This window comes from Salvelinus sp. IW2-2015, linkage group LG23, assembly GCF_002910315.2.
Source record: "Salvelinus sp. IW2-2015 linkage group LG23, ASM291031v2, whole genome shotgun sequence".
NCBI classification, from domain to species: domain Eukaryota; kingdom Metazoa; phylum Chordata; class Actinopteri; order Salmoniformes; family Salmonidae; genus Salvelinus; species Salvelinus sp. IW2-2015.
The window spans coordinates 48,232,927-48,253,789 of record NC_036863.1 but is presented as its reverse complement, the minus strand read 5'-3'; the positions used below and the strand labels follow the sequence as shown (position 1 = coordinate 48,253,789).

Sequence of the window (20,863 nt, the reverse complement as noted above, 5' to 3'; positions counted from 1 at the left end):
AGGGAAAGTTTATACTAAGTTTATTCACCCAATGGGTCAAACAGCTGCAAAGACAAAGACATGTTTGCATGAGTACATATATTTGTACCCTCCTTCTTTTCTCTAAAAACTACATCTTTGTTGCTAGGCAGGAACTTAAGTGATGTGTGTAATAAACTGTTCCTTCCCCCTTCATGTGACCTGACCTGACCTCGGCCCCCATTCCTCACTAATCCACAGCTGTCTAACCTTATCAGTGACCTGACCTCGGCCCAGATTCCTCACTAATCCACAGCTGTCTAACCTTATCAGTGACCTGACCTCGGCCCAGATTCCTCACTAATCCACAGCTGTCCAACCTTATCAGTGACCTGATCTGACCTCGGCCCACATTCCTCACTAATCCACAGCTATCCAACCTTATCAGTGACCTGACCTGACCTTGTACCACATTCCTCACTAATCCACAGCTGTCCACCCTTATCAGTGACCTCAACCATGTGATTGCCTTTTCCCTTACTTAGTAACTTTCCAGGCCCCTGGCTCTTATCCAGCCTCCATTGAGTGCAGCAACGCTCCCCATCTAACCTGAAAGAGCTTGAGAGGATCTGCAGAGAAGAATGGGAGAAACTCCCCAAATACAGGTGTGCCAAGCTTTTGTAGCGTCATACCCAAGAAGACTCAAGGCTGTAATCGCTGCCAAAGGTGCTCCAACAAAGTACTGAGCAAAGGGTCTGAATATGACATTTCAGTAAAAAAAAAAAAAAAAAAAACTTTTGCAAACATTTCTAAATACCTGTTTTTGAATTGTCATTATGGGGTATTGTGTGTAGATTGATGAGGTGGAAAAAACTATTTCATCCATTTTAGAATGAGGCTGTAACGTAACAAAATGTGGAAAAGGTCAAGGGGTCTGAAGACTTCCTGCAGACACTGTATGATCAAAAGAAGTGCACTATATTGAAATAATGGTCTCATTCCAGATTTTCCCTGACTCTTCTCCAATGTCAGTGTACTGAGATCCATGGATCTGCAGTGATGTATTTTTCCCATGTTGTCCCACAGCCTCAAGCGAAGACGACAGCGTGGAGTCGACACCCACAGAGAAAAACACAGACACTTTTTCAATGTTCAAGAAGTCGACAGCGGAGCAGCTGCAGTCAGTGTGGAACGTGGTAGAGAGAGGTCTGGAGGGAGTGATCAGAGGCTGGACCAGACTACTGCCCTGTGATGGATCAGCCATCTCTGACATGGTCTTCATGCAGGTAAGACCTCACCTTAACACCTAATATTATCTCCTCTCCTGCACAGCAAAAAAAGTACATACTTACAGAGTCTTAAAAAGTCTTAAATTCATTCATCCGATTTAAAGGCCTTAATAACCTCTCTGGGATATGTGGGACGGTAGCGTCCCACCTGGCCAACATCCAGTGAAAATGCAGAGCGCCAAATTCAAATAAATTACTATAAAAATGTAACTTTCATGAAATCACACATTCAATATACCAAATTAAAGCTACACTTGATTTCAAAAATGCTTTACGGCGAAAGCAAACAATGCTATTATCTGAGGATAGCACCCCAGCTAACAATCACAGACCATCATATTTCAACCCTCCCGGCACGACACAAAAGACAGAAATAAAGATATAATTCATGCCTTACCTTTGACGGGCTTATTCTGTTGGCCCTCCAATATGTCCCATAAACATCACAAATGGTCCTTTTGTTCGATTAATTCCGTCGATATATATCCAAAATGTCCATTTATTTGGCGCGTTTGATCCAGAAAAACACCGGCTCCCAACTTGCACAACGTGACTACAAAATATCTCAAAGGTTACCTGTAAGCTTTGTCCAAACATTTCAAACTACTTTTGTAATACAACTTTAGTTATTTAACGTAAATAATCGATCAAATTGAAGACGGGATGATCTGTGTTCAATACCGGAGGGAAACAATGTGTAGCATGCTTTCTGGTCACGCGCCTCTAACAAACAGTACACTTCACTGGAGCCTCATTCTGAACATGGCTACTTCTTAATTTCTCAAAGGAAAAACCTCAACCAATTTCTAAAGACTGTTGACATCCAGTGGAAGCGATAGGAACTGCAGGAAGGTTCCTTAGAAATCTGAATTCCCAATGAAAACCATTGAAAAGAGAGTGACCTCAAAAATAAATAATCTGAATGGTTTGTCCTTGGGGTTTTGCCTGCCAAATAAGTTATGTTATAATCACAGACATGATTCAAACAGTTTTAGAAACTTCAGAGTGTTTTCTATCCAATACTAATAATACTATGCATATATTAGCATCTGGGACTGAGTAGGAGGCAGTTTACTCTGGGCACGCTTTTCATCCAAACGTGAAAATGCTGCACCCTATCCTAGAGAAGTTAATAAGTCTTAAAATGTTCAATTTTCAAAGGTCTTACAAAATGCGATGGAGATGACTACAGTGTATTACCGTTATACTGTGCCGCTGCTTAATTGTTGCCACCACGGCAACAAAAGACAAACAATTGATCATCAAATAATACGCAAGGTTTATCCACATGTGCGCCTCTGTGTGCACGTCATGTGCGTGTGTGAGTCGGGCCGTTGCCAGAGGAGATAGAGGAAAGAGCAAGGTAGATTATACAATTTGATAGATAAGAACACTGTAACGGCAGCCTTCCTCCTCTTCGTCTGAAGAGGAGGTGTAATAGGGATCGGACCAAGACGCAGCGTAGCTCGTGTTCAACATGTTTAATTACAAACGAAACTGTGAACACTTACAACAATTACAAAATAACAAAACGTGGCAAACCGAAACAGCCCTATCTGGTGCAGAGAAAACACAGAGACAGGAAACAACCACCCACAATCCCCAACACAAAATAAGCCACCTATATATGATTTCCAATCAGAGACAACACAAAACATCTGCCTCTGATTGAGAACCATATTAGGCCAAACATAGAAACGGACAAACAAGACACACAACAGAATGCCCACCCAGCTCACGTCCTGACCAACACTAAAACAAGCAAAACACACAAGAACTATGGTCAGAACGTGACAAACACTAACCAGAGCTGGGACGATAAACCAAAATGACACCGATCATTGCCCTCCTCTTACTGAAACAATTTTGGTTATGGGGGGGTGGCTTATGGTAGAGAAATTGACATTCAATTCACTGACAACAGCTGTAGTGGACATTATTGCAGTCAACATGCTAATTGCAAGCTCCCTCGACTTCAGACATCTGTGGCATTGTGTGACAAAACTGCATATTTTAGAGTGGCCTTTTATTGTCCCCAGCACAAGGTCCACCTGTGTAATGATGATGCTGTTTAATCAGCTTCTTGATATGCCACACCTGTCAGGTGGATGGATTATATTGGCAAAGGATAAATACTCACTAACAGGGATGTAAACAGATTTTTGCACAGAACTTGAGAGAAATAAGCTTTTTGTGCGTATGGATAATTTCTCCAAAGTTTTATTTCAGCTCATGAAACATGGGATCAACATTTTACATGTTGCGTTTATATTTTTGTTAAGTATACACTACCGGTCAAAGTTTTAGAACGCCTACTCATTCAAGGGTTTTTCTTTATTTGATTAAGACATCAAAACTATGAAATAACACATACGGAATCATGTGGTAACCAAAAAGTCTTAAACAAATCAAAATATATTTAATATTTGAGATGTTTTAAATAGCCACCCTTTGCCTTGATGACAGCTTTGCATTCAAGCTCAACAAAGTTGTATCTTCATGTCTGTAACTTCGCTCTCACTACACTGTAAGCCCTCAGCTCTTCACCCTTGACCTCCCATTGGCCAAGGCCTCCTGCCAAACCGACAGCAAGTTACTCCAGGAGTAGACATGTTTATGGTGTGTTGTGACGTTGCTACCATTAATGCGATGGTGGCTATTCATCGAATAATTACATACCACGTTCAATTATTATGCTATTAAATGAATCATAACAATTAATTAAGTAGTAATCTAGGGCACCACGGGAAAAGTTTATTTAACGAGTTACCGTTTGACTCAAAAATATCTGAATATCTCGATATACTGTATGTCGTCCATTAATCATTTGCTACTATTTCAGTCTCATTCTGAACGTCGTAATATCCTATAAATCTGCACGAACCCAAGTCTCCAAGTCTTACACAAATTGTCATAATTATTTATTTACTAACTAATGGAATAATCACAAAGAATTACATAAACACACACACAGGATAGATTATACGTTGATTACTAACAATGTAATGAAAAGTCCCTAGTGGACAAACCCGATATGACGGCTGGGTACACAATGAAAAGGGGTCGGGAAAGAAAGAGCGGGAGAAGGAGAGACAAAGGAATTCAACTATCGTACAGACAGTTAAATAAAGGTTAAAAATAAAAACCCGGTTAGGTACACTTTGGAGCAACGACAGTCCTTTTTCGCGAATGCGCACTGCATCGATTATATGCAACGCAGAACACGCTAGATAAACTAGTAATATCATCAACCATGTGTAGTTATAACTAGTGATTATGATTGATTGATTGATTGTTTTTTATAAGACACGTTTAATGCTAGCTAGCAACTTACCTTGGCTTCTTACTGCATTCGCGTAACAGGCGGGCTCCTCGTGAGGCAGGTGGTTAGAGTGTTGGACTAGTTAACCGTAAGGTTGCAAGATTGAATCCCTGATCTGACAAGGTAAAAATCTGTCCTTCTGCCCCTGAACAAGGCAGTTTAACCCACCGTTCTTAGGCCATCATTGAAAATAAGAATGTGTTCTTAACTGACTTGCCTAGTTAAATAAAGGTGTAAAAAAWTTTTTTAACCGATTTCCGATTGTTATGAAAACTTGAAATCGGCCCTAATTAATCGGCCATTCCGATTAATCTGTCGACCTCTACTCTGGTGGCATGTCTTGTGGGGTATGCATGAGGGTCCGAGCTGTGTACCAGTAGTTCAAACAGACAGCTCGGTGCATTCATCATGTCAATACTTCTCACAAATACAAGTAGTGATGAAGTCAATCTCTCCTCCACTTTGAGCCAGGAGAGATTGACATGCATATTATTAATGTTCGCTCTCAGTGTACATCCAAGGCCAGCCGTGCTGCCCTGTTCTTAGCCAATTGCAATTTTTCTTAGTTCCTCTTTGTGGCACCTGACCACAGTACTGAACACTAGTCCAGGTGCGACAAAACTAGGGCCTGTAGGACCTGCCTTGTTGATAGTGCTCTTAAGAATGCAGAGAAGCGCTTTATTATGGACAGACTTCTCCCCTTCCTAGCTACTGTTGTTTCAATATGTTTTGACGATGCCCTGGGGAATTCCTGATTCTACCTGGATTTTGTTGGAGAGGCTTCCATTAAAGAACATCTCAAGGATGATCAAGGATGAATGGAAACAGGATGCACCTGAGCTCAATTTCGAGTCTCATAAGCAAAGGGTCTGAATACTTATGTAAAGAAGGTATTTCTGGTTTTACTTTTAATAAATTAGCAAAAAATGTATAAAAACCTGTTTTCGCTTTGCCATTATGGGGTACTGTGTGTAGATTGATGAGGGGGGGAAATTATTTTATCAGTTTCAGAATAAGGCTGTAACATAACAAAATTTGGAAAAAGTCAAGGGGTCTGAATACTTTCCGAATGCACTGTATACACAGAAAAAAATATTCATGGCTGACACTGACATGGAGTTCTCCATGTTCTAGCTGGTAGCTGACCTCAACCAGGATGCAGGGAAATGTCCGGCAGCAATCCTGCCTTAGAGTATGGTTGTATCTATCTCCACCAGGCTCCTAGAAATCAGATGACAAACCTATTTAGTCAATTGAAGTCATGCCAGCCACAGTTTTTTTACAGAAGCGTTTTCATATTTTTCTTTTTTTCAGCACTTCACTTACACCTCAGTCAACTAACTGTGGTCTAAATTGAACAAAAACGTTCACACAGTTCATTCCCCTGGGACAGAAATCACCCACGTCTGTATTATTGAATGAACTTCCGAAGTTACAAGCTTACAATTCTGCATGACGGAGAATAATATAATGTGTGGATCAATTTATATCTAACCTTGTGAATAAACTCCAAGAACAAGTTGCTAGCTAGCTGGCTTGCTAATGGCATTTATCAACATTATCAGATGGTTAACTAGCAAATATTCATGTTTTCCCCCTTTCACATCTAAAGCTGCCTGATGATGCTAGCCAGTTGATAGTAAAGCTAGGATCAATGTCAGAGGCGAGCCAGCTAGCTGTCTTTGGGAGTATCTCCCTACTGGAGGTAGAGGTGAATGAGCTTTGTGGTGAGGTGACAGTTCTGAGGCAGGATAAGGAGGAGCTGAGAGAGAAACTGGCAACGGTCGAGAGCATCATGTGGCGAGAGGTAGCTGACATCAGGCAGGAGCCACAAAGGGAGTTGTCAGCAGGCATATCATTTCTACAACACAGAGGTCAGTAACCAGACCCAGTACAACTCCTCCCACACCAGCACTTTCCTCTCATCAGATGGGTCTGACCAGACCTCCCTAAGATCCTCACATCCCAGCCCCAGATCACCAGCGCCAGCACAGCCATGCTGGGATCCTCAGGAGAAAGGAAGACAACGAAAGGCCAACTGTGGTCCCCATCCCACTCCATCCAAAGAACATCACTCCAGACACCACAGCCCACAACAGTAGCACCCAGGCAAATGACCCTATGATCTTCATTTTATGTGACTCCAATGGGAAATCTTTCAGAGAGAAACTGCAATTCCCTGTCATGTCAGTCAGAAAGCTATATAATGATTCACACAGGTACAAAGTATTTGAAGACAATGAGAGAACATGTAGCTCCTGCAATTCAGCAAGTTGCAGCCGGAGCTGCAGAGAGATTTCATAACACCAAAATAACTGATACCATGTAGAGATGTGTCCTTCCACATTATTCAGAGCAACAACACTGAGCTGTCTAGAGGCTGTGTTCTCTTGGACGATGTTTACCTAGCAAACCACTGTGACATTCACCCCCAACCTAGTACATTTGAACAAACAGGGTATCAAGGGGTTTGCTAGGAAACTGAAAGAAACTGCTCTGGGACAAAGCAAAAGCCAAAACAAGACCACGACCACCAGCCCCCACCCAGAGAGACCAGCACCACCCTACACCACTGGGCCACAACCAAAGAGGCCAGCTCTACACTACACCACCAGGCCACAGCCAGAGAGGCCAGCTCGACCCTACACCACCAGGCCCCATCCAGAGGCCAGCTCGACCCTACACCACCAGGCCCCATCCAGAGAGGCCAGCTCGACCCTACACCACCAGGCCCCATCCAGAGAGGCCAGCTCGACCCTACACCACCAGGCATCCATTATGAGAGGCCAGCTCGACCCCCTACACCACCAGGCCCATCCAGAGAGGCCAGCTCGACCCTACACCACCAGCCCCATCCAGAGAGGCCAGCTCGACCCTACACCACCAGGCCCCATCCAGAGAGGCCCAGCTGATCCTACCTACACCACCAGGCCCCATCCAGAGAGGCCAGCTCCACCCTGCACCATCCGGCCCCTTCTAGAGGCCAGCTCGTACCTACACCACCAGGGCCCTTCCAGAGAGGCCAGCTCCACCCTGCACCATCCAGCCGCATCCAGAGAGGCCAGCTCCATCCTGCACCATCCGGCCCCTTCTAGAGGCCAGCTCGTACCTACACCACCAGGGCCCATCTAGAGAGGCCAGCTCCGCCCTGCACCATCCAGCCCCTTCCAGAGAGGCCAGCTCCACCCTACAACATCGGGCCCCTTCTAGGGCAGACTGCACCCCCCCATGCTAACAGGACAGCACCCCAATCAGAACAGACCAACAGTCCAACAAGACAGCTTTGCAGAAGTTGCATGAAGAATAGAGAACCCTGCTGCAGCCGAGCTAAACCAGATTAGGCATCTGCTGAACATAATCTGCTCAAAAATCCATTAATTAATTATTTGTTATTATCAGAAATATAATTATTAGAAATACAACCTATTATCATTATGAGTTTAGTTGTATATAAGATACACAGGAAAGGGTTAAAGTTAGCTCATATAAATATACTATATATATGTAGCCACAGAAATACAATTCATGTGATTAGTAATTTGCTAATCTTAGATAATATGAATATATTAGCCATTTCTGAGACTCACTGACAGCACCTTTCATGATACAGCAGTAGGAATACAAGGATACAACATCTATAGAAAAGACAGGAATGTCTACGGGGGAGGTATTTCTGTATATATTCTGAGCCTCTTCTTTTAGGGTGCTGCTATAGGCCACCAAGTGCAAACTGTCAGTATCTGGAGAATATGTGTGTGATGTCTGATAAGGTCTGTGATGCTAACAGATAAATGTATTTTCTTGGTGACCTGAACATTGACTGGTTATTATCTAGTTTTCCTCWCAAAAGGAAGCTTCTTACTGTTACTAATGCTTGTAACATGACTCAGGTTATCACTCAACCAACTAGAGTGTATACTAATAGTGTTGGATCTGTGACATCCACTTGTATATATCATACACTATATGACCAGAAGTATGTGGACACCTGTCGAACATCTCATTCCAAAATCATGGGCATTAATATGGAGTTGGTCCCCCCTTTGCTACTATAACAGCCTCCACTCTTCTGGGAAGGCTTTCCACTAGATGTTGGATCATTGCTGTGGGGACTTGCTTCCATTCAGCCACAAGAGCATTAGTGAGGTCGAGCACTGATGTTGGGCGATTTGGCCTGGCTCGCAGTTGGCGCTTCAATTCATCCAAAAGGTGTTCGATGGGGTTGAGTTCATGGCTGTGCAGGCCAGTCAAATTCTTCCACACCGATCTCGACAAACTATTTCTGTATGGACTTCGCTTTGTGCACGGGGGCATTGTCATGCTGAAACAGGAAAGGGCCTTCCCTAAACTGTTGCCACAAAGTTGGAAGCACAGAGTTGTCTAGAATGTCATTGTATGCTGTAGTGTCAAGATTTCCCTTCACTGGACATAAGGGGCCTAGCCTGAACCATGAAAAACAGCCCCAGACCATTATTCCTCTTCCACCAAAATGTACAGTTTTGTACATTGTACATGTACGCATTCAAGCAGGTAGCGTTCTCCTGGCATCCGCCACACCCAGATTCGTCTGTCGGACTGCCAGATGGTGAAGCGTGATTCATCACTCCAGAGAACACGTTTCCACTGCTCCAGAGTCCAATGGCAGTGAGCTTTACACCACTCCACCCGATGCTTGGCGCATGGTGATCGTAGGTTTGTGTGCGTCTGCTCGGCCATGGAAACCTATTTACAGTGGCAAGAAAAAGTATGTGAGCCCTTTGGAATTATCTGGATTTCTGCATAAATTGGTCATCAAATTTGATTTGATCTTCATCTAAGTCACAACAATTGTCAAACATGGTGTGCTTAAACTAATAACACACAAATGATTTTGTATTTTTCTTGTCTATTTTGAATACATAATTAAAAAACTCAGTGTAGGTTTGAAAAAGTATGTGAACCCCTAGGCTAATGACTTCTCCAAAAGCTAATTGGAGTCAGGAGTCAGCTAACCTGGAGTCCAATCAATGAGACGAGATTGGAGATGTTGGTTAGAGCTGCCTTGCCCAATAAAAAACACACAAATTTTGAGTTTGCTATTCATAAGAAGCATTGCCTGATGTGAACCATGCCTCGAACAAAAGAGATCTCAGAAGACCTAAGATTAAGAAAAATATTTAAAAAACATTGCTGGACATCTGAAGTTCGCTAAAGAGTTCCTGGATGTTCCACAGCGCTACTGCCCAAATATTCTGTGGACAGATAAAACTAAAGTTGAGTTGTTTGGAAGGAACACACAACACTGTGTGGAGAAAAAAAAGCCCAGCACACCAACATCAAAACCTCATCCTAACTGTAAAGTATGGTGAAGGGAGCATCATGGTTTGGGGCTGCTATGCTGCCTCAGGGCCTGGACAGCTTGCTATCACGGAAAAATTAATTCCAAAGTTTATCAAGACATTTTGCAGGTGAATGTAAGGCTATCTGTCCGCCAATTGAAGCTCAACAGAAGTTGGGTGATGCAACAGGACAACAACTCAAAACACAGAAGTAAATCAACTACAGAATGTCTTCAACAGAAGAAAATACGCCTTCTGGAGTGGCCCAGTCAGTCCTGACCTCAACCCGATTTGAGATACTGTGGCATGACCTCAAGAGCAGTTCACACCAGACATCTCACGAATATTGCTGAACAGTTTTGTAAAGAGGAATGGTCCAAAATTCCTCCTGGCAATTGTGCAGGTCTGATACGCAACTACAGAAAATGTTTGGTTGAGGTTATTGATGCCAATGGAGGGATCAACCAGTTATTCACTCCAAGGGTTCACATACTTTTCCCACCCTGCACTGTGAATGTTTACACAGTGTGTTCAATAAAGACATGAACATTTATAATTGTTTGTGACCTAGATGAAGATCAGATCAAATTTTATGACCAATTTATGCAGAAATCCAGGTATTTCCAAAGGGTTCACATACATTTTCTTGCCACTGTAATTTAGCTCCCGATGAACAGTTCTTGTGCTGACGTTTCTTCCAAAGGCAGTTTGGAACTTGGTAGTGAGTGTTGTAACCAAGGACAGATGATTTTTTATGCGCTTCAGCACTCAGCAGTCCCGTTCTGTGAGCTTGTGTGGTCTACCACTTCGTAGCTGAGCCGTTGTTGCTCCTAGACATTTCCACTTCACAAAACAGCACTTACAGTTGACCAGGGAAGCTTTAGCGGGACAGAAATTTGACGAACTGACTTGTCGGAAAGGTGGCATCTTATCCCCGAGTGGCGCAGCGGTCTAAGGCACTGCATCTCAGTGCTAGAGGCGTCACTACAGACACCCTGGTTTGTATCCAGGCTGTATCACAACCGGCCGTGATTGGAAGTCCCATAGGGTGGCGCACAATTGGCCCAGCGTCGTCCGGGTTTGGCCGGTGTAGGCCGTCATTGTAAATAAGAATTTGTTCTTAACTGACTGAATAAAATTTCTAAAATGACGGTGCCATGTTGAAAGTCACTGAGCTCTTCAGTAAGACCATTCTACTGGCAATGTTTGTCTGTGGAGATTGCATGACTGTTCACTCGATTTTATACACCTGTCAGCAACAGGTGTGGCTGAAATAGCTGAATCCACTAATTTGAAGGGGTATCCACATACTTTTGTGTATATAAAGTGTATTTGCCTTTCCCTTACCCTCATCCCTCAGTTTTTCCATTCATCATCTATCCATGGGGATTTGGTCATTTTATCAGTCAGTTTCTTTATGGGTGCGTGCCTATCAGTAACCGGAAGAAGCAATTTCATTAATGTTTCAAGTGCAGCTTCAGGATATTCTACAGCAGACCAACAAATATTTTTCACATTTTCAATATAGGAATCATTGCAATACCTCTAACATCTCTGGAGAGACCTGAAAATATCTGTGCAGCGACACTCCCCATCCAACCTGACAGAGCTTGAGAGGATCTGCAGAGAGGAATGGGAGAAACTTCTTAAATACTTGTCTGCCAAGCTTGTAGCGTCATACCCAAGAACACTCGAGCCTGTAATCGCTGCCAAAGGTGCTTCAACAAAGTACTCAGTAAAAGGTCTGAATACTTATGTAAATCTGATACCTCAATTTATAATGCATTTTCAAAAAAAATATGAAATATCTGTGAAATAACACATATGGAATCATGTAGTAACCCAAAAAAGTGTTAAACAAATCAAAATATATTAATAGCCATCCTTTGCCTTGATAAAAATATTTTTTACGTTCAAACGACTCCTGTAAAGTCGTGACTTGCGACATACGCCTAGTTTACTGAATCAGGTCACATATGCTGAGCATTTGTTGGCTGCTTTTCCTTCAATCTGCTGTCCAACTCATCCCAAACCATCTCAATTGGTTTGAGGTTGGGTGATTGTGGAGGCCATCACTCTCTTTCTTGGTCAAATAGCCCTTACACAGCCTGGAGGTGTGTTGGGTCATTGTCCAGTTGAAAAACAAATGATAGTCCCACTAAGCGCAAACCAGATGGAATGGCATATCGCTGCAGAATGTTGTAGTAGCCATGCTGGTTAAGTGTGCCTTGAATTCTAAATCAATTCTAAAATCACAGACAGTGTTACCAGCAAAGCACTGCCACACCATCACACCACCTCCTCTATGCTTCACAGTGGGAACCACACATGCGGAGATCATCCTTTCACCTATTCTGCGTCTCACAAAGACACTAATGAACTTATTCTCTGCAGCAGAGGTAACTCTGTGTCTTCCTTTCATGTGGCGGTCCTCATGAGAGCCAGTTTCATCATAGTTCTTGATGGTTTTTGCTACTGACCCCTTAGAAATGTTCAAAGTTCTTTACATTTTCCAGATTGACAGACCTTCATGTCTTAATGTAATGATGGACTGTCGTTTCTCTGTACTTATTTGAGCTGTTCTTGCCATAATATGGACTCTGTCTTTTTCCAAATAGGGCTATCTTCTGTATACCACCCCTACCTTGTCACAACACAACTGATTGGCTCAAACGCATTAAGGAGGACAGAACATTCCACTAATGAACTTTTAACAAGGCACACTTGTTAATTGAAATGCATTCCAGGTTACTACCTCATGAAGGTGGTTGAGAGAATGCCAAGAGTTTGCAAAGATGTATTTTGAAGAATCTAAAATCTAAAATATATTTTGTTTTATTTAACACTTTTTTGGTTGCTAAATGATTCCATATGTGTTATTTCATAGATTTGATGTATTCACTATTAGTCTACAATGTAGAAAATAGTAAAAATAAACAAAAACCCTTGAATGAGTAGGTGTGTCAAACTTTTGACTGGTATATATATATATWTTTTCTTTTTTACCACACTTTAATCAAATAGACACTCAGGTGAAATTCAGAATATCAGATGATTACAACCTATAGAACCCTTTAAAGGTTATATAAAGCTCAAAAGGTTCTACAGTATGTGGAACCTTTACCCTTTCGTAAGGTTCTAATAAAGAACTATTCTCAAAGTTTTTGCAAAGAAACCCTTTGAAGAACCATACAGGTTTCTTCATTTTGTTTTCTTTATATGGTTAGCCATATTGTTTTGTGTCCAAATGTTAAAGTATGTTCCTCTATACAGTGCCTTGCAAAAGTATTCATCCCCTTTGGCGTTTTTCCTATTTTGTTGCATTTCAACCTGTAATTTAAATAGATTTTTATTTGGACTTCATGTAATGGACATACACAAAATAGTCCAAATTGGTGAAGTGAAATGGAAAAAAATACTTATTTAAAAAAAAAAAAATAATTAAAGTGGTGCGTGCTTATGTATTCACCCCCTTTGCTTTGAAGCCCCTAAATAAGATCTGGTTCAACCAATTACCTTCAGAAATCACATAATTAGTTAAATAAAGTCCACCTGCAACACATGGGTGGTTCAAGGGGAAACGTTTAAATGTCTTGGAATGGCCTAGTCAAAGTCCAGACCTCAATCCAATTGAGAATCTGGTATGACTTAAAGATTGCTGTACACCAGCAGAACCCATCCAACTTGAAGGAGCTGGAGCAGTTTTGCCTTGAGGAATGGGCCAAAATCCCAGTGGCTAGATGTGCTTATAGAGACATACACCAAGAGACCTGCAGCTGTAATTGCTGAAAAATGTGGCTCTACAAAGTTTTGACTTTTGGGGTTGTGAATAGTTATTTACGCTAACCTTTTCTGTTTTTTTTGTCTTATTTCTTGTTTGTTTCATAATAAAAAATATTTAGCACCTTCAAAGTGGTAGGCATGTTGTGTAAATCAAATGACACAAACCCCCCCCAAAATCTATTTTAATTCCAGGTTGTAAGGCAACAAAATAGGAAAAATGCAAAGGGGGGTGAATACTTTCACAAGCCACTGTATTTCATTTAACCTACTTTTATAGTGAAAATGGTGACTGAACAATAAAGGATTTAAATAACATTTCTTAATTGGAATAATGCTCTTCTTTTAGTCTTTAATCAGACCCCATAACTGTCAGTGTGCATAGTTAGCACGTCATGGCATAACACAACAGAACAGATAAACTGGAATGACCATCTCACTCATGGTTGTACTAACAAAAACACGCCCCCAAATATTCTAATGAGCCACCACATGTTAATCACTAAAAGAGTAAAGAACCCTTTTCTGAACTGCAAAGAACAATTTAAGCGCTTAAAGGCTTCTTTGAGTCATTAGGGTTCCACATAGACCCATCACCCTTACCAAGAACCCTTGAAGAACCTTGAAGTTTGAAGCACTAAAAATACCATATTCTTACCTACCTGTGTGAGTAAAATAATATGTTAATTGTGTAGATAATCGTCTAAGAAAACCAATAGTCCCAATCTCATGTCTCTATCATAATCTGTTTTAAAGTTTTTGTTTTTGTTTTACCCTTGTACGATGGCCAAAATTAGGGTGAATAAATCAATGGAGGCCAAAGAAAAAATGTGGTCAAAAATAAGGAAGATGAAACAGCTTTGACGTCAGCTAGGCTGGGTTGTGTGCGAGAATGAAGGCTACCTGACATGCTCACTTTCCCATTGAACTCATCATCTTTCTTCTCGAATCCGCAGGACATAAAACATCATAGAAGTAAGATAGATATCGATTTTCAGACATGACATGTAGTGTTTTCATATTTTAGTAAACACTGAGTATACAAAACATTAAAGACACCTGCTCTTTCCATGACAGAGACTGACCAGGTGAATCCAGGTGAGAGCTATGATCCCTTATTGATTTCACTTGTTAAATCCACTTCAATCAGTGTAGATGAAGGGTAGGAGACAGGTTAAAGGTTAAAGGATTTTTAAGCATTGACCATTGTGACATGGATTGTGTATGCCATTCAGAGGGTGAATGGGCAAGACAAAAGATTTACAGTAAGTGCCCTTTGAACGGGGTATGGTAGTAGGTGCCAGGAGCACTGGTTTGTGTCAAGAACTGCAACGCTGCTGGGTTTTTTCACACTCAACAGTTTCCTGTGTGCATTAAGAATGGTCCACCACCCGAAGGACATCCAGACAACTTGACACAACTATGGGAAGCATTGGAGTCAACTTGGGCCAGCATCTCTGTGGAACGCTTTCGACACCTTGTAGAGTCCATTCCCCGACGAATTGAGGCTGTTCTGAGGGCAATAGGGCAGAAAGTGGGGGTCGCAACTCAATATTAGGAAAATTTTCCTAATATTTGTTATACTCAGTGTATGCGCTTCTTATTCATCCGAAATTCCTATTATTTTTCAAAGATTTCTCACAAAAACAAGCTTATCTCTTTCAAATGTCAAAGGAGCACTGAGCTTACCGCTAGCTTTTTCTTTTCAAAGCCTTTTACATTTAATTCAGCTTGTGTCATGCTAATTTATCTTTTTGCAAACATCGGAAACAGCTATGAAAACGACCACCACAACATGTAAAATCCTCAAAAGTTGTGGCGAGAAAGATGCACCGCTCTGGCAACAGAGCTCGGTGCTTATTATCGGATGTATTGGGTTACGAAATCCAACTTTTTTGATATAATGTTAATGAAATGTCAGAGAGAAAAAAACTGAACAATTTAGAACATGAATAATCATATTTGTCTTGGTAAAATACATGTTATAAATGTAATCACTAAAGCACATTTTCACCCACTGTGGGTGGACACCCTACTACCTGATAGTAATGATGATAATGTATTATTGCATTGCTAGACTAGTGCTTTTCACTAGGTGCTTTGCATTGTGCAAGACTCTATACAACCACCTCCGAGGTGACAGCTATTTTGTCCCAGGTCTCTCACCACACATCATTCTCTATTTACAGAAGTTTGCTGGGCCGGCCATGCATTCCCCTGCAGGAGGAGGAGAGGGAGAGAGGGTGAAGAGTCCCTCCCTGTCTCTCTCTCTCTCTCTGGTCCCCATGGACCTGCATCTGGAACTGCTGTCTGTCCAGCACAGAGTCTCCCTCAAGCTGCTCAACACCTGGCCAGGTATGTCAGCAAGGCCTCCAGACAGATAGTCCTCCACCATCCCAGAATGCTTTTCTGTGATTTTTTCCCACCAGATTAATCAGGATTTCCTGCTTTTCCAAGACATTATCCTCCATTTCATCATCATTGAAACGTACACAAAACCAAACCTGTATCCCCCTCTTCTTAAGAGTTATTGTTGTGCTCATCATCTCAAATCTGCCTTCCTCACTTCCCCTCGACCCATCCACTTTGTATGCTGTGTTGTGTTGTGTACCTTCCCTTAGCTGAGCTGCAGCAGCATGCTGGTGACAGTAGGAGATCTATGAGGCCCCCTGGTGGTGTGGAGATACCTGAGAACATGGCTGACAGAGCCAGAGGAGGTGAGACTGAGAGCCCTCACCCATGYCCCTGCACTCCATACTTTACATGGCTGCATGAGGTTCTCAGCTTTGACACAAGCAGTTGTGTATTTCAAGCGGATATTGTGCTTAAGTTTGATTACTTCATGAATCAGTATTTAGGTAATGCATTAGTTATAAACAGAAGATATTGCCAATTATTGTGATAATGATTGTGTGGTCCCTAAAACCTCTGTTTACAGAGTCAGTGCTTCTGGAGCGGATCAGAAAGAATACGATCTCCATAGCTCTGTTCCTGGTCCAGAAGGCTCTGCTGTCCCACAGGAAGGACCAGAACAGCAGCGCCACCAAGAGACTGCTAGAGGTAAAGACACAGAAAGTGACACTGAAAATGTCAATTGAATATCATGTTGATTTTGATTTGATTTATTGGGATCCGCATTAGCCGATGCCAATGGCAACAGCTAGTCTTACTGTTGATATGACACATTATGATTGGAGACACATAATATCACAAATGCCATTCTATAAAAATGATTCGCTTGTCAGTCATGTTGATATGTACATTACAAGAGAATGACTAATGCCTTTAATTGGTATACACAATAAATAGCTAGTTCTGCTAGCCTTACTTGAGGTTTGCACACCATTGAGGTTTTCACTCATTCCTTGTATTCTCCCTGTGTTGGTCACAGGAGGCTGTTGTCCTGATAGAGAAGGCAGAGGTGGAGGAGAGGAAGCTGTTCAGCTCCTCTGGTCCGTCGGAGAGGAAGGAGAGAGGAGGAGAGGAGGAGAGAAACACTAGACCTCCTCCTCCTATCCTCCTGTCCCGTACCTACCACTCCATGACCTTCACTCCTGCACCCTACGCCCTGGAGGAACAGGTGATAGGACGTCTACACTAAGCAGACACTCCTGTCTGGATCAATCAGTGTGTAGCCTACAGTATGAGGATGGGGATCGTTATGATTGGGATCATGAGGATCATATCCAGAGCAACTGTCACTCTAAGTACAGTCTAAAGTAGGGGCAGTAATGTTCTCATGCTACTCTCATACTGTATCTGGGAGGAATGACATACTGTATGTCTTTGTGGGTGCTATTTTTGGGATTCATATGATAGTGTTTTACTGTAAGGATAGTATGATAGATTATATTATATAGACAGTAGCATGTTGTCTCTCCACGGTGTGGTGCAGGTGTGCTGGTACCATATCTATGCACGTGAGGCTGAGGGAATCAACCTGAAAGTCAGACTAGGAGACAGCACCCTGGTGGGCACTGGAGACGAGGTAAGTTACTCTAGATAATGTCTACTGACACCTACACAGCAAGTTCTCACCTTGTCTGCTGCCCTCTTCAGGTACACATTTTATATTGCCATAGGTATGTATTACAGTTCTATTGCTTTTCAATGCAGCCCCACCAATGTTCCCTCAATTTGTTTTCAGCACTTGCCAAATTTCAGGTCTGCTGAATGCAAACTTGAACGTTGTAAAAATTCTTGCCGCATGTTTACCCGCTTTAAGTTAGTTTTAACAGTGGCCAAGTAGCCTACTGTGGCTATTTGATCATAATGTGGGCCTAACAGAGTGGCCTACCATCAAAAACAATGCTACAGTAGCAGCAAATGTGTCGTGTTCAATGTAGGCCTACATTGCATGAGACTTTTGAAAGAAAAAAAACATGCAGGACTTGACATTAACCTGTTTATCCACTTGTCCTTTAGACAAAGAGGTGACTGAAAATGTTTTGTTGTTTGATGAAAGAAACCACCTAACAAAATGTAATTAATTATTATTCCCATTATTACAGATAATCAGACAAATTATGCTGCAATCTGCCTATTGGCTACATAGCCGTCTCAAAATACAACACTGCCCCTTTAAGACATAAAAAAACTCTTCACCTGACTTGCTTTTCAAAGATGTCTAGAAATGCACACATTTTGTGCTCTTGTAGGAAGCAACCACTCCCCCATTGTTGTCTAGAAATTAGCTATAACTGGGCTAATAACTCACTAACTAGCAAAGAATATGAACAAATGTGCACAGGTGGCTACATGCAGCTCTCGCTTTGATCTCAAAACAATCGCTTCAACTCACGACTGCTCATGCTGTAAACACAGTCCAGTTCAAAGTGAATGGCAGATCCATATATGGCTATGGCTATTTGCATATTATGGCCCACCGGTCTGTGTAGATTAAGGCCTGAGTCGTGCCTGTCAATGCAATAGAATCCTACTCCAAATAGAATCCTACTCCAATGTGCTCTACCTACAAGAAAATCTCTCGCACAGTGAGTTTAGAATACTAAATCTTGCATAGTTCGTTTTGCTTCGATATATTACTTTGAAAGTGGCTAATATTGCGTTGGTTCGAGCACAATTTCCACAGTAAAGGGAAACGTTGATAGTGTTAACTAAAGGGAAAACTCTATAAAGTTGAGTGAAGTTCATTCTCGTTCTTCTCTGCGTGGGCTGATATTTCTTCTGTGCAGCAGTCCAAGGGGAGCTGCGTGCCCATGTGCAGCTTAGAGGGAACATTGGCCACTACTAATTATTCCCAAGACATCTGTACTAATGGTTGGCCTAGCTAGATTCATAGAAATAGAATGAATAGATATTCATTCTATTTCAATGGCTAGATTTTTCATAAACTCTCTGTCCCTGTGTTTCTGCCCAGGTTCCTGCATCAGGGGAGCGACTGCTACGAGTGGACTGCTTGGAGCCGAACCAGAAGTATGTGTTTGCTGTAGCAGCCTACGACGCCGGGGGTAAACTGGTGGGCAATGCCATTGGAGAGACAACCAGGCCTCTGCTAGCCTCCCTGCCTCTGCCACTGCTCACCACCTGGGCACACCTGGCACAGGTACTGTGGAAGGACTCCTAACTCGAGATACACACTCCACACCTCAAAGGTTTATCATGTAACATGATATTCAAATCCTGTAGCTGTGTTTGTCAATCAAAGACTAGAGAGAAAGTTTGGGTTATAGCTACACACACATCTCACGTTAGGATTCGGCCCTATATAAGGTCACCGATTTATTGAGTGTGTGTGGGTTACTCTATGTATAATCTGGTGAAAGTAGGACCCTCTCTCCCTATCTGTGTTGTGTCCCATGCAGGCAGCGTACCAGACAGGGCAACACACTCTAGCCAAGAGAGCCTGCAGTGAACTGTGGAGCCATTTCAACCAGCCTAAAGGTCTTCAAGAACCAGGGGCCACTTTAGAGGGGCTAGCTCAGACCAAGTGAGGACAACACACTCTGACTGAGGATATGTGTTTGTTTGAGATACTTATTCCCTCACATTCCTTTCTGTCATGGCTCTTGTTAATCTATCCCCTCTTTCACTCGATTTCCCTCCCCTTTTCTCATTCTCCCCCCCTCTTTCTCCCCCCTCCTCTGCAGGCTGCGTTTGGAGACTCTGCAGCGCTCCTCTCCTCTCCTCCTCCACCTCTTCCTCTCCTCCATCCTTATGCAGACAGAGATCCACATCCAGGAGGGTGCGCTGTTCTGTGACACCCTCAGTGATGGGGGACCACTCATTTGGGGACAGGTAAGTACACAAAGGCACTGTTTGGCTCCTTTATGGTCATGGCTGTAAACTGGGCTCTGGGTAAGAACATTTGTTTATTTTACTTGGTGCGTCATAAGAAAAAGGGAAAGTCCAAGAGTCCCTGTGTGGGAATCACATGTGGTATTTGGATTTTTCAGAATGTAATATATGTGACTCTGAGTGAGAACCAAGCATGACAGTGAGAGATGTTAGAGAGGGTGGTATGATGGCAGCTGTGTTTACTTTTACCCCCTCCAGGAGGCCAGGTTGGCAGAGTGTGAGCGGATGCTGGTGGCCATAGACCTGGCTCTCTGGTTGAATGACAGCAGCGCTGCCCTGCAGGCCGTGGTGAGGTGTTATGGCCTGCTGGCCCCGCTCATGTTTCACCAGATCCCAGCAGAGCCTGTTGTACAGGTAAGGTACAGTAAACCTACTGAGCTCCTGATTGACTTGGCTCTGAATGACTCACTGTTTCCTGGTCCCAGATTATGCTTATTGGTGTAAGCACCTTCGATGTAGATTATCCATTTAGCATGCTTTTTAGTTGTTTTTGGAAAAATGTTGCCTATTGTTTGTAAATTATTGCTTTACTATTATGATTATCACATTGCTGTGCTGATCTTGTAAATGTGGGTGTAAACAGTATGTATGTCTCTTCCAGGTGCTGATGAAGTGCCTGGCGGTGCTGACAGAGATCTCAGGAGTTGTTAAACAGAAACGCCCAGCCACCACCTCAGAGTCTCTCCTGCACATGATAGCCTGTATAACATATTATGTTGCCAAGGTAACCATGTGTTTGTGTGTGTTGGAGTATAATATTTTCCAGAGAATCTACCAAAAAAAAATTATGGAGAAATTAACACATTAATCTAAAGTTTTCTTGTTGTATTTGTTGCAATTTAATAAACTCAAAGTTCTCTCAAAGTCACCATATTATT

The 20,863-nt window shown here is 42.3% G+C and overlaps 1 protein-coding gene across 1 annotated transcript in view; it reads left to right on the top strand.

Moving 5' to 3' along the window:
* Positions 1 to 20,863, top strand: part of cfap54 (cilia and flagella associated protein 54) — a 133,948-nt gene that overhangs the window by 22,599 nt on the left and 90,486 nt on the right. The window contains exons 15-25 of the mRNA XM_070434540.1: positions 1,045 to 1,244; positions 15,857 to 16,022; positions 16,289 to 16,384; positions 16,606 to 16,727; positions 17,059 to 17,247; positions 17,563 to 17,655; positions 19,048 to 19,233; positions 19,493 to 19,617; positions 19,778 to 19,925; positions 20,184 to 20,339; positions 20,587 to 20,709. Of these exons, the coding sequence (XP_070290641.1) occupies positions 1,045 to 1,244; positions 15,857 to 16,022; positions 16,289 to 16,384; positions 16,606 to 16,727; positions 17,059 to 17,247; positions 17,563 to 17,655; positions 19,048 to 19,233; positions 19,493 to 19,617; positions 19,778 to 19,925; positions 20,184 to 20,339; positions 20,587 to 20,709 (1,604 nt within the window). The remainder of the gene's footprint in view (positions 1 to 1,044; positions 1,245 to 15,856; positions 16,023 to 16,288; positions 16,385 to 16,605; positions 16,728 to 17,058; positions 17,248 to 17,562; positions 17,656 to 19,047; positions 19,234 to 19,492; positions 19,618 to 19,777; positions 19,926 to 20,183; positions 20,340 to 20,586; positions 20,710 to 20,863) is intronic.